General features: G+C 38.2%; 1 protein-coding gene across 6 annotated transcripts in view; it reads left to right on the top strand.

Moving 5' to 3' along the window:
• The window catches only part of TRPS1 (transcriptional repressor GATA binding 1), a 262196-nt gene that overhangs the window by 78608 nt on the left and 168581 nt on the right, over positions 1-15007 (top strand). For all 6 annotated transcript variants that reach the window (XM_081258834.1, XM_081258832.1, XM_081258829.1 and 3 more), the window contains one exon: positions 6070-6673. In XM_081258834.1, coding sequence (XP_081114960.1) covers positions 6070-6673 — 604 coding nt within the window. The remainder of the gene's footprint in view (positions 1-6069; positions 6674-15007) is intronic.

The raw sequence follows: 15007 nt of genomic DNA, 5'->3' as shown, positions 1-15007 counted from the left end.
GATCCTTTTTGACCCACCTCCTAGAGAAATGGAAATAAAGACAAAAATAAACACATGGGACCTAATGAAACTTCAAAGCTTTTGCACAGCAAAGGAAACCATAAACAAGACCAAAAGACAACCCTCAGAATGGGAGAAAATATTTGTAAATGAAGCAACTGACAAAGGATTAATCTCCAAAATTTATAAGCAGCTCATGCAGCTCAATAACAAAAAAACAAACAACCCAATCCAAAAATGGGCAGAAGACCTAAATAGACATTTCTCCACAGAAGATATACAGACTGCCAACAAACACATGAAAGGATGCTCAACATCTTTGCTCATTAGAGAAATGCAAATCAAAACTACAATGAGATATCATCTCACACCAGTCAGAATGGCCATCATCAAAAAATCTAGAAACAATAAATGCTGGAGAGGGTGTGGAAAAAAAGGAACACTCTTGCACTGCTGGTGGGAATGTGAATTGGTACAGCCACTATGGAGAACGGTATGGAGGTTCCTTAAAAAACTACAAATAGAACTACCATATGACCCAGCAATCCCACTACTGGGCATATACCCTGAGAAAACCATAATTCAAAAAGAGACATGTACCAAAATGTTCATAGCAGCCCTATTTACAATAGCCCGGAGATGGAAACAACCTAAGTGTCCATCATCGGATGAATGGGTAAAGAAGATGTGGCACATATATACAATGGAATATTACTCAGCCATAAAAAGAAACGAAATTGAGCTATTTGTAATGAGGTGGATGGACCTAGAGTTTGTCATACAGAGTGAAGTAAGTCAGAAAAAGAAAGACAAATACTGTATGCTGACACATATATATGGAATTTAAGAAAAAAAAATGTCATGAAGAACATAGGGGTAAGTCAGGAATAAAGACACAGACCTACTAGAGAATGGACTTGAGGATATGGGGAGGGGGAAGGGTAAGCTGTGACAAAGTGAAAGAGCGGCATGGACATATATACACTACCAAACGTAAGGTAGATAGCTAGTGGGAAGCAGCCGCATAGCACAGGGAGATCAGCTTGGTGCTTTGTGACCGCCTGTAGGGGTGGGATAGGGAGGGTGGGAGGGAGACGCAAAAGGGAGGGGATATGGGAATATATGTATATGTATAACTGATTAAATTTGTTATAAAGCAAAAAATAAAAAAATAAAAAAAAAGAAGCACCGCTCTAGATGTTAGCATAGGTGATTGAAAAGTTCATGTTGCTCCCAGCTTTTGAAAGTGCAGTGATGTTGTCTTTTTAATATATTTCCTATCATTTATTTGATGAGTATTATATGGAGAAAGAAGTCCTTCAGTTCTCTAGAGTATTATGCAGCAAATTGCCTTTTCTGCTTCACCTCAGGGTGTTCAATGGCCTGAAAGATGGAGCAGTTTACTGCTTAATTGTCAAGCTTTACTCTCTTTTCATTAACAGGAGTCACACTCAGAATCTTATGATTCTGAATAACAAAGATAGTAAGGGCATTACCTGTGTTTTATTAGAGTCACAGGTGGTAGAGGATGTCTTGAGTTTGTTCATTCAGTTGTTTTGAACCAGGATGTATCTACTAATGTAGTTTGTGACTGGTCCCTGCATGGGTGTCCCCTGAAGACCTTACTAAAAATTCAGATCCTCAAGTTATGTCCAGGAGATTCAGATCTTCAGTAGGTCAACTGAGAGGCCCTGGAATCTGTATTGCTAAGAAACTCCTTCAGTTGCAGCACTGCTTGCAGCCCGTTTTGCAAACCATTGCTGTAGTCAGTCTCACTTCTGTCAGTTAGAAGACCTTTCCCTTCCCCTCATGTTTTCAATTTTTAGCCCTCATTTTTCATTGTCAGTATTGTCAGTAATTTTATTTATTTTTGTATAAAGTTAAAAATTCAGGCAACCGAGGATAGAAAAATAGAACATCTGTCTGGAAGGTAGAAGCCCTGTATTCTTGACTTGATGTAGACTAAATGGACAAGGCACTTTCTTCATTTTACTTATCTATAAAATGGGCTTTATACCTCAGTGGAATGTGAGATCACATATGTGTGAGGGCTTTGAAGTCTTCAAAAGAAAAGGTGTGTGCATTGAGCTTGTTATTGCCACCTCGTTTTAATATCCTTCCTGTTAGTATGTGTTTTTCTTTTCAATGTAAAACCCGGTTCTCACTGAAAACTTATCTCTGCAGTTTCTGTCTCCTTTCCGCTTTACACCCAGCCTCACCATCCTCTGCATTCGGACAGTCCTCCAGCACCTGTATCACGGAAGGTTTTGCCTTGATCAGTCAGAATAAGAGCTCCTCTGTGGGCAGATCTGAACAGCTCTTGCTGAGACCTGTAAGGAGTCAGAGAGTTGTCCGTTGGGACAGGAACTTGAAACTAGAAAACCTAGAAGCCCCCAGACACCTTGTTTCAGAGTGATACATTGTGATGAATTCGTTGCCTAGACAGGACACACCCAGAACTCCTTGTATATTTAGGAGGACATGTCAGTCGAATACCGGTTAAAGGTTGGATGTATTCGTCTTATTTTGGTGAAGGAATAGGTTGGCTCAAGGACATTTCTAGATTGCAGAGTAAGTAGATATTGAAGGCACATAATCTTAATTACTGAGATATATTACTAGATATATTATGGTTCTAAACCACCCTCCTGAATACACTTACAAAGCATCCCTACCTCTGAAGACTTCAAGAAAACACAGGTAATGCCCTTTCTGTCTTTGTTATTCAGAATTTTAAGATTATGGGTCTGACTACTATTATTGAAAAAAGAGTAAGACTTGACAATTAAGTTAACTGCTAAACTCCATCTTTCAGGCCATTGAACACCACTAGGTGAAGCAGAAAAGGCAAAAAATATATTCTACCTGGTAATGTCTTAAAACAAAGGATCTTCTAGGAAATAAACATGGTTTTAAGAAAGATGTCTGTCATGTTTAAGGTACCTGGGGGAGTGGAAAAGAATGATATCAAAATGCCAGTTGGTAAGTTTTAGTTCCTTTGAATAGAGTGCAGAATGCAGATTCACACAGAAGGGGGGCTTTATTTAATTTTAGGATTTATATTGGTTAACTCATACTAGAGGCACTAGTATTTTCATTTTGCAGGTGAGGAAATTGAGGCAGGTTCAGTAAATTATCCAAAGTCACATATATAGTAAAATACAGAGCCAAGCTTGAAACTTAGGCATTCTGTTTCTAGAGTCTTATTTTGCGGTACGCGGGCCTCTCACTGTTGTGGCCTCTCCCGTTGCGGAGCACAGGCTCTGGACGCGCAGGCTCAGCAGCCATGGCTCACGGGCCCAACCGCTCTGCGGTATGTGGGATCCTCCCGGACCAGGTCACGAACCCGCGCCCCCTGCATCGGCAGGCTGACTCTCAACCACTGCGCCACCAGGGAAGCACCGCACTTCTTCTCTTGTATGTTGAAACTTTTTCCTCGTTGCCCTAGAATAATTGTCTTTATTTCTTGAAATAACGTCACTGTAATTCTTGGGACTGTTTGTTCTTTGGAATTTTTTTGTACTTTGGTAGAAGTAGCAGTGGCCATTTATAGTCTTAATTTACGGGCAGGGATCCCATCACAGTTTTCAAGCAGAGACCCCACCAAGTCAGGGAAACCATAAACTCTGCCACAGTGGGTAGTGAGCTCATTAGAAGTGTCTTGGGGTGAAGGTCAATCAGAGCTTGTGAATGTGCCTCCTGAAGGTTGTTTGTTTATGTTTAACTTTCATGACTGAATAGATTATGTGGTATATCTTCAGTAGGGTATTTCCTGAGTATGTTTTGAGCTTTGACCATTCTGATAAATCCATTTTCATCTGTCTGATCGAGCTTCATAAAAGCTAAGCTAACAATTCGGGGGTACAATTTTTGAGTTTAGGAGTTTATCTTCCATTGTTTCATATTCAAATATAGTTATGGTAGGAAGGTTCTCTGAATGAGGTTCCCAGAGGTTCTAGGTTCTATGTTTTGAGTCTTGCCTATTGTCCTCTGTGATCTTAATTCCATTTTGGGTTTTCTGGCCTTGACTTTGGTGGCAAGATTCTTACTCGTCATCCTGTATATTCTCTCCTTAAGAGTTAGGCTTCTTTCACTTGAGAAAAATTCATTTTAATATTTTTATGGTCAATTCATCATCAAATTATTTTTCACTTATTGTATTTCCTTTTATCTTTCCTACTTCATGAAGAAAAATAGGACAAAAGATTGAAAACAACCTCCTGTAAAAAGTAGAAGTTAAATATCCGTATTTATTCAACCAAATGTAAACTGTTAATCACAAGAAGATAATCATGTACCAAATTAAGTACTCTCAACAAATATTGGCTGAGATTTTGTTACATGTCTTAATACCTTTGAATTTTGCTTCCATAAAATAGGAACATTCTTTTGGATTTTCAGCCATCAGGTCTCGGAATAAAGTCATCCAGTAGAGAAACTTTTACACTCCCAAAGTGATTAAAGCACACTTTTAACTATGCTACTCCTCTGCCTATAACCTTGCAGTTGCTTCCCTTTCCCTTTGAAGATACCTACCTCCTTGCCATGGTCCACAAAGCTCTAGGCGACCCTCCGGCTTGTTGATTATTATTTCCTCTTATTTATTCCTCTCAAGCATCAGTGGCCTCTTTCAGTATCTCAGGCTTGCTAGAATGTACTGCCCTTTCCCCTTCCTCCTCCTCCAACAAGGATAGCTCCTTTCCATCCTTTGCTTTGATAAATCGCCCTCAGAAAGGCCTTCCTGAGGACCTTAAGCAGCCCTCCCACCCCCTTGCCATCCCATCCATTTCATTCTTAGCACATATTACTCTTTGTCCTTACATGTTTATTTAGAGACTAATGTGAAGCTTGTCATTCCTGACTAGACTCTGAATACCAGGTGGGCAAGGACTATGTGCCTTGTATTCACCAATGTGTACCCAGTGCCTGGCAAAGTAATATTGTGATGATTATCTACAGATTACATATAGGGGTACCTACTTTGCAGTAGCTTTAAGTAACAGCTCTCAAAACTTATTTTGTTATTTTAAGTTGTAACTCCTAACATATTATATCATGGAGTAGCAAGTGTTTCGCGTGGTTATTTAATTAGAAAGCCATACAAGGTTTTTACAGTTAAAGACTGTATGCCTTATTCCCAGTTATTTGTGTACCTTTCTGGCATGCCTTTTAGGATACAGTGCCTCTGCTCTTCTTTGTTAATCAAACATTTTTCTTAATTTAACAGTTACCGTTCTGTCTTTAACAGCAGGAGATGCTATGAAATCCAACAGTAAGGTCTCCTTGTTTTATGCCTTATAAAAAGAAAACACACACATAAACATACATTCACACACACTCTTTTAATGAATATATCTGTACAGTGCCTATCATGCTGCTTGGTACCCAACAGACATTCAATTTGTTGAATGTTCATAAGTCCTTACAGATAGAAAAAATTTGTCTTAAAAAACTTGAGCTTCTGGTATATTTTATTTACTAGATTATGTAGCTCAGTCAACCACATTTCATTGATTAAATGGATTTAAATTTTATGATAGAAAAGAACATTGTAATCAGTTTGGAAGAATTTATTTTAATATATGCAAAAGCTGTATAAAGCACTTCAGCACTAGCAATGTGTATATATTTATAGTGAAAAAGATCCCAGTTTAGTTTAAATAAGTGGAAAGAGAAAAGTCCATTGATGAAATCAGGTGTAAAAATTTATGAATATCTATTAAATAATATAGAATTGATGATTATCCGGTCACAGTAAAATGAACAGAGCAGGTCCTTCAATAATAAAGCAAATCAGCCAGTTTTAAATGTGACTTGTCTGGAGTGTGTGCGCATAAGTGTGTCTGTGTGTGCAGATACCTGTTATTGCTCATATAACAAATGGGAATATTGCATTCCTTACCTAGAACTGAAGATGCCAGTTAATTACATGCCAGTTTCTGGGTATTGAGAATATTGTATTGCATTCCACCTATTACATTACAGGAGATAAAATTCAGGTGCTTGAAGACTATTTTTTAAAACCCTTCTGAATGCTAGATTTCGAGTAATGGTTTTCTTCTTCTGCAGGAGAGCACACAGCTGCTACAAATGCCGTCAGTGCAGTTTTACAGCTGCCGAGACTCAGTCACTACTGGAGCACTTCAACACTGTTCACTGCCAGGAACAGGAGAGCACTACAGCCAACGGCGAAGAGGACGGGCATGCCGTATCCACCATCAAGGAGGAGCCCAAGATTGACCTCAAGGTCTACAGTCTGCTCAATCCAGACTCTAAAATGGGAGAGCCGGTCGCTGAGAGTGTGGTGAAGCGGGAGAAGCTAGAAGAGAAGGACGGGCTGAAAGAAAAAGCTTGGGCTGAGAGTTCAAGTGATGACCTTCGCAACATGACTTGGAGAGGGGCGGACATCCTACGAGGCAGTCCATCCTATACCCAAGCAAGCCTGGGGCTTCTGACCCCTGTGTCCGGCCCCCAAGAGCAGACAAAGACTTTAAGGGATAGCCCCAATGTAGAGGCTGCCCACCTGGCGCGCCCTATTTATGGCTTGGCTGTGGAGACCAAGGGCTTCCTGCAGGGGGTGCCTGCAGGCGGAGAGAAGGCTGGCGCCCTCACCCAGCAGTATCCTGCATCCGGAGAAAGCAAGTCCAAGGATGAATCCCAGTCCCTGTTACGGGTAGGAAGGTTTAATTTTTTTAAATAATGCCTATATCTTGAAGGGAAAATGGGGAGAACGTACATTCTCTAGAGTTAGTGTCATGACTTACCAAGTGCAACTAAATGACGTGTATCGGTCTGGGGATGTATACTTAATAAGGCCAAAGTGGTAGAAAGCAGCTCACGTGTGTTTGTGTGTACTCTACACATACTTGATTGAGTGGGTAGACGTCACTTGTTTGTCACTACTCTCAGCTCCGATTGAATGTTTGTTAATCATTCCTGGTGATTATGCAAAACGATGAGGCCGCTTTTGGAGAAGGGAGGCTCAGAATCCCAGAAGGATGCACATTTGTTACATTAAAATAATGAAACGACTTTTAAATTTTAAGGTGGTGTGACGCAGTCTATGGTTAATAAGGAAATTAGCAGAGATTTAAATCGCTAAGAATGCAAAGCCCTCGTGAGACGTTAATACAGAAATGTAGTGTTTTTAAAACTCACAGCGTAATTATGTACAAATGACAATGCTTGTTGTTTTGTTGCCAAGAGGAGGGAAAAAATGAGATAGACTTAAGTGTGAATGGTGTGAAGAGCATCCAAAGAAGAGAACCATGAATTTTACATTATCGGGCTCCTGTAGGGAGAAAGACACAGTCCTGCGTGAAAAAGAAAGGAAACAAAAGCTCTGTAAGATAAGATCCTTGCTCACTCTCTTCATGCTATGTAGACTGTGAATTGTTAAGAAATATTTTAGATTTTGAAAATTCAGGAGCTCCCAGTTGAGTGACGCTTGCTTTTTGCCTAAGGCGCTACCACTTCAACATCTCACCTTGACTTTGAGAAGTTTTGAGCTTTCCGGATGATTTCAAAGCTTTGTTCCTTCTTGGAAGGTAGGATCAGAAACCAGCTAACCTTTACAAAAGAGCTGGTTAGGAAATACAGTTCAGCCAGCCCAGTGCTTTGACCTGGAAGTTAGAGACCACCGAGTTCTCCCTGGATGTATTCTGGGAAGAAAAATGACTCTTGCCAATGTGGGCTTGGCTACTCTGCTCTCATTTCATGTAGATTCTCTGAGGCTTATCTGTGCTCCTCTGGCTTTCTCTAGTGGAGTTGAGAAACGCCCCTTGGAGGAGCACAGTTAATTATAAAAGTTGTTACCTTTCCCATCCGCAGTCATGCCCTGGAGCTAAGAGAAGGGCTTGAATGCAGAAGAGGAGATGGCTCCTTGTACACTGAGAAACAAAGAATCCTTCCTGCCCGGAAGGAGCAAGTTTATCATAAATAACTTTGGAAAGAAGAGAAATAGTTCCTGTGCTTTTCAAGTGAGTGTGCAATTTAGGGAGCTTCTTTCATATATTATGCATTTTTATCATTGTAAATGCTCATCATTTTCTTAGCATATGAGGACTCTTCTGGTCTCAAGTGGCTCTTATGGTTTCTGGTTATAAGGCAGGAATGACGTGTCCTAGGATTTTTAAATTTCATGTTGCATCTTGAGAGCGTGGTGGAATTGATTTCCTTACATCTGTATCACTAGAACTCTCCACTTTTTTTTTTTTCCATTTAAAACTGTTTTCATCCATGACATCTTCATCTGATACCAAATTGTGTGACTCTTTTAGACTGTTTCTGGAATGTTATCTTTTCTGCCACCGTTTGTAAACACTAAGAATTTGGAACGAGCAGTAATTTACGAAGCAGTGCAATCTAAAACCTGAGCAGGATAGTTCTATTCTTTAAGCAGCCTGAGGATGGTAATACTTTTTTAAAAAAAATTGTTTTTCTCAATTCCTCCACTTCCTTAATTCCCTGACTTCAACTTTCTGTTGCATCATTTCAACTGTCTTTTCAGTTCCTCTACATTAGCTGCTGAAGTAGGAAATCTTCAGCAAGAGGCTACTTAACTGTGTTCTACAGTGAATATCAGATTCCTAACTGTAGGATTTGTGATACTTAAAGGCCATCGTCTACTAAATTTTGAGAGCTGACAAAAAGTGTGTGTGTGTGTGTATATATATATATATATATATATATATATATATGATGTATTTTAAAGTGGCCTGGGTCTGTCTTCTGTGATTTTAGTAAAATTTGATCTTTAAAATTTATATTTTCATTGCATTTGAATAGTGCTTTTGGAAGTCACCCATTTTATTGGACATTTGCGATAAGGAGGTATAGCTGATTTGATTTATTGTGAAATATTGGGTCGGCCAAAATGTTCATTCAGTTAGTGAATACGCTGTTCAGTAAAGTTCTTGGTGAAATGAAAAATGTGGCTTTTATTTTTACTTAAAATCTAATGAACTTTGGGCTTCCCTGGTGGCGCAGTGGTTGAGAGTCCGCCTGCCGATGCAGGGGACACGGGTTCGTGCCGCGGTCTGGGAGGATCCCACATGCTGCAGAGCGGCTGGGCCCGTGAGCCATGGCCACTGAGCCTGCGCGTCCGGAGCCTGTGCTCCGCAGCGGGAGAGGCCACAACAGTGAGAGGCCTGCATACTGCAAAAAACTAAATAAATAAAAATAAATAAATAAAAAATCCAACGAACTTTTTGGCTGATCCAATATTTAGTATACTAACTGAATTTAAAAGTTTTAATTTACACATATCTTGCTGATCAGCTTTTTAAGATACTTGAGAGAATTAAGAACCCATTCTGATTGTGAATTTGACAAGAATTCTATTTTGGTGAATTCTGATTGTGAATATGACAAGAAATCTACTTTGGTGGTAGAAATTGGTACTGCTGAGTTATCATGGCAAACATATGCTTCTCATTCCTTCCTCTGCCATCAGTCAGGGGAAACCCAAAATAATATTGCCATCATATTTACTAAGGCAAAACCAAAGTACTTTAATTTTATAATTTTAGAGGTCTAGTTAGTAACAAAGGTGTCCTGTAAAAATTTATAAGTGCACAAGTGAAATATGCACATACAATTTCCATGTTTTAAATGAAAAAACAGGGGTCTGTGTAAGTATATACCTACAGAATGTAATATTCATGTTTGAATTTAAATAGTAGAATGGACCTTGAAATTAACTTGCTGTTTGGTATGTTTGTTTTGAAATAGTAAGCAATTTAAGAAATGGAAAATAGATTTTAAAAGCGATTTTTTAGTTAGAGCATCCAATAAAGCATTAATAGGACAAATGTAAATACATTTATACATGTAGTTTCTAATACTAAAAGTAAAAACTTGACTATCATCTTTGACTACTGGGCAGAGTGATATCAAGAATTAAGTGTGGAAAATGTGTCCAACAGAAAATATTAATTTAAAATAGTTTAACACTATGTTGCTAAATAATGGAAACATTTTAAAGAGTATGCTGAATGGACTTAGGGTCATGTCACAAAGCACATCATTAAAATATCACTTTCAGAATATTTGTCTTTCTGTTACATGTTTCTAAGTGGTTGTAGTTATGAAATTCTGCTGCACTCAAAGTGAGGAAGGAAATATAAGAATCACAGAGAAGAGCTCAAGTTTCAAAATATTCATTAGTTTTCTTCACTTCTTTCTTTTCTTTTTCTTTTTTTTTTTCCTTAGGTCAGTGTTTGGCTTTTAGTTTTACGTTCAGTGGCAGCTCATTTATGTGTATTTTCATTTGGTGAATGCCTTAAGTCTTCCCTTGTTACTAGTATGGAATTGATCTTGTTATAAAAAGTTCTAAATTGTGTATGTGACCTGTGTTGATCATTGTGCTTTGAGTATGGCAGGGAGCACATTAACATAAGCTTCATCTTGTAAATTGCTTTATGAAAACCAGGGTTTTGTGTACACTAACACTATTTCTATAAAATCATGTTTTTTCTTTTTATGAGTAGAAAGAAATACTAGCCCCTTTAGATGCTTTGCTAGAAATAGTCCAAGTTTAATGTAAAGTTTAATTGTTCCTCTTTTAAAACTTCTAGAATAGATCTTATAAAACATGAATAAGCTCCTGAAAATGTTTTGAAAACGCAGCATTTAAATTTGGCTCCATGAACAGGTTAACGTCTTTAATACTGTCTTGCTAAAAGCAAAAGTTAATTGGTTTTTTATATTCAAATAGATGTTCCTTTCTCATTTTAAACTAAACGGTGTAGTATAGTCAGAACTCAGTATAGTCGGGTGCTCTTTTCTGATCAGCTTCTTTAACAAAGGTCTTTATATATTTAATTATTTGGTAGCTTCTTATGCAGATGTAACTGTGTTGGTTTTATTATTTCCTGGTTGAGAAATTCTAGGTTCCATTCTTGTAATTAACATTTTAGATTGGATTTTATAACACAGAAAGCTTTGTCTTTTAACTGATAACCGCATTCAAAGGAAGCAAACACCTGTTATTAAATTTCACAAAGATTTTGACAATATCAAATGCCTTTTTTTCATTTTTCAGTGAAACGCAGAAGTATAATTGTTTAGTTGGCAAATCTATACTTATGTAATACACTTCTGCACGTCATGTCAGGACAGAATGTCACAGTCAGATAACTCATAGGCTTGAATTCTTCCACCAGTTCAGATGCCCTAGTTACCAGTTCACTTTCCATATGCACCTAGGGGAAAAATAAATCTCTTTGTGATGGATTTCAGTTTGCAGTGTCAATTTATTTACGGATTTGTCCATTTTAACATGTACATTTTGCACTGCTTGGTTTTGGCAGAGATGTCTGGCCATGGGCTGTGGAGTTGAGTTTCAGGTTCTTGGAGTTGAGATCTGAGTTGAGCCATTGGCTCAGAGAAAGGGCCTCCCAGGATCCCATTCATTTGTCTGCTGGAGAGGATCACGATGCCAGCCATCCTCCCAGGAGTGCTGCGCAGCTTAGTTAATTAATGTTTGTCAGGCCATTTGAGATCGTCAGATGCAGGGTTCTAGATAAGTGCAAAGTAGTATGATTATTTGTTCGTTTTGTAAATGTGATACCAAGACAGTACAAAGCAGATGTTATTTCCCCCTTTCTTCAGCGGCGTTAAATTTATAGTTTAAAGATTGTTGATACCGGACAGTCTATTGAGATGCAAAAATGTTCTTTTGGGGACAGTCCATTGGCAGTCAAAGAGACGTTTAAACAAGCAACAGTGTTGAATGCCTTTACAACCATTGACAGAAGACCGCAGGAACTTTTTTTTAACTAAAGATGATCTCAGGTGAAAAGTCTGATTTTTATTGTTTTGCTTCATGTTTAATGAAAATAAAAGCAGCTATCATCTAGGTACTGTTGTCTAAACATAGTGTTTACATACATAACCATTTTCCTGACCCCATTTGAATTTTTTTATATTTGCATATATTGAATACCAAAGAGAAAGGTCTATACCAGGAAAAATAGGAAGCATACACCTCCCTAATCATTAGCTATGAAATAGTAGTTTTTAGGCCTTGTTTGTAAAGTTTCTCTTTAGGTAGCCACTGATATTTATTTTGCCTAAGAATAAAGTGTTAAAAACCATTTACTGTATCCAGAGATTAACAATCCTTGTATATCTCTGTGCTTCTGCCCTAGATAGATGCATTTCTCTTGTCACCTATTAGAAAAGGGTATGGTTTAAATTCAAATATATAATAGATTTATTTTAAAAATAACAATTATTCATCCTCTTAGTTATGTTTAATAGTGAACATGACCATTTTAATTTTTATTAAATAAAATCTAAGTAGCTTTATTTTCCTTTATTGGTTATTCATCTTTTATATTGGTATACCATATTTGACAATAGATCACTACTAAAATCAATTCGATACATATATGTTTGACTAATGAGATTTTCTGTTATTCTGATTTCTTTCTTTTAAGTCAACTGCCCTGGCTAAAGTATTTTTTAAAAGCACATTTTTTTTTTCTTTTTTTGTAACCTAGGCTTTTTGTGAAGTCTGGCATAGTTCTGCTGGCCCAGGTTTCTAAGGCAGGGGAAGCAGATGTATCTTTTAGTGAATTGGGCTGTAAGTTTGTAGTCCCTGTGAAATGGTATCCTTCAGCACGGTATCTGTTAATTATTTCCTGTATAACTATCTTTTGCTTGGCTTCCTTTTTTTCACGGACGGCATGAGTCAGAAGATAACAGGGCCCAAGAAGGACCCTATTGTTGAGTGTTCTTAGATGTTGGAAGTGAAGAGTATACAGAAGGTGGCCCAAGTTTCAGGAGCACAGATGCAGAATGATTCAAAAGTGTGTCAGCAATGAGCTGCGCAGCCTCGATGTGAATCTAGTATTTTTCTGGCAAAGGCCAGTCTGTTGGGTGGATTTAACAGAAGTGTTCATTACCTAAAATCCAGGAACAATTTTTACCTTGGATTTCTGTGTTTGGGTATTTGCTCCCAACAAAAAAGTGAATATTTTTCCATTGTCATATTCTTTTACTCTCCCTTCCCTTTGACTCTGTTAGTGAACTTGCATTAAGTGTTTATAGACAAGGACATTGATTACTAAGATGGTCTACCAATAAACTCAAGGAAGCTTGGCAAGTAGGATACTGCCGCGTGTGGTTGTGCTACTAGTTCAAGGAGATGCAGATAGTTTCAGTGAGGCTCCAAGAACCCTATTTCCTTCATTTTGGCGAAGTAACATTCTCATTTATAGATGTTTATAATTAACTATAATTTACAAGTAAAACAGAATCGGGGTTATGACGTCATTTGGAAAAAACCCACAATACTTTATCTTACGGCATATTTTTTATGTTGTTATCAGTGATTAGGGGAAGACAAAGGAATCTTACTTTCGTTTTGTTTTTGTAAGTACAGGACATTTGTGATGTGATCAATTGAGTGGTATCATCTCTCATGTTACGATGATCAAATAGCTCTCACGCGTAATTTTACATGTTAACTTGCCTTTTTAAAAAGAGTTTCTCAATTTCTAAGATTTAATTTGGGCATATCAATTATGAAAGCGATGAACCATTTCATGCCCTGGAAATTTACCTATCTGTAACATCATGATTAATCAGAAAAAACTAAGGATATACAGATATATTTCTAAAAGGCAGAATACACTGTATAATATTTAAATGAGAATATCCGGCTGATAATAAATGGTGTCCCATGTCTAAGTCACTGTCATCGAAGTGGGTCATTTTTTTTTTTTTTTTTTTTTTTTTTTTTTCTTTTTGCGGTATGCGGGCCTCTCACTGTTGTGGCCTCTCCCGTTGCGGAGCACAGGCTCCGGATGCGCAGGCCCAGCGGCCATGGCTCACGGGCCCAGCCGCTCCGCGGCATATGGGATCCTCCCAGACCGGGGCACGAACCCGTATCCCCTGCATCGGCAGGCGGACTCTCAACCACTGCGCCACCAGGGAGGCCCATGAAGTGGGTCATTTTTAAGATACAAAATAAATTCACTCATAAATAATGCTTAGAGAATAATATCCTAGAAATACGGAATTAAGGAGAGCTGTTAAACTAAATTGACTTATTTAATGATGAATGCAGATAATCAAGGAAAAAGCAAATGATAATCTTTAAGAGCTATTTCTTATGTATATGAAATATGACAAATATCCAATAGCCAGATAATGGTATGATATGCTTCCCTTATATATGTGTGCAGCAGTTTATTTTCTAGAGGAATTTATTTCCAAGTACGACCTATGTTCTTATGCAGAGTTGAGTCATGTTTCTTAAGGGAAAACAGTCAACTCAGATAGGCTTACCTTTTTTAGGGGAGAACTCTCTCTTTCCTTGTTTTCCTTTTGCCTCCGTGGATGATGTTTTTACTACCCTTCACAATTTCTCAACCCAGTTTATGCCTTCATTGGATGTGTGTTGGATGTGGTGGGGTAATAGTGTGGGCTTTGAGGGAATATAAGAGAGAACTTGATTTTTCTCTTTAAAATATGGAATTTAATGATCTTTAGTTTTATTTGTTGCTGAAATATTTACATTGGTTCCATTAGAAAGTATTCTTCTTTCATAGGATTTTCAGAATGTCAGATAGAATAGTCTTTATTATTTCTTAATAGCATGTTAAAAAGACAGGGGAAAGAATACTTTCTCAATTAACATTGAGTTTGTGATTGCTATAGGCTAAAAATACAGAATCTCAAGCCATTCTTTTTATTTGTTTATTTATTTTTGGCTGTGTTGGGTCTCCGTTGCTGCGCATGGGTTTTCTCTAGTTGCAGCGAGTGGGGGCTATTCTTTGTTGCTGTGGGCGGGCTTCTCATTGTGGTGGCTTCTCTTGTTGTGGAGCACGGACTCTAGGCGCACGGGCTTCAGTAGTTGTGGCACGCGGGCTCAGTGGTTGTGGCTCACGGGCTCTAGAGTGCAAGCTCAGTACTTGTGGCGCACGGGCTTAGTTGCACCACGACATGTGGGATCTTCCCGGGCCAGGGCTTGAACCCGTGTCCCCTGCATTGGCAG

This window comes from Mesoplodon bidens, assembly GCF_964165515.1.
Source record: "Mesoplodon bidens genome assembly, chromosome: 16".
Classification (NCBI taxonomy): domain Eukaryota; kingdom Metazoa; phylum Chordata; class Mammalia; order Artiodactyla; family Ziphiidae; genus Mesoplodon; species Mesoplodon bidens.
This window is presented reverse-complemented; position numbering and strand designations above follow the sequence as displayed.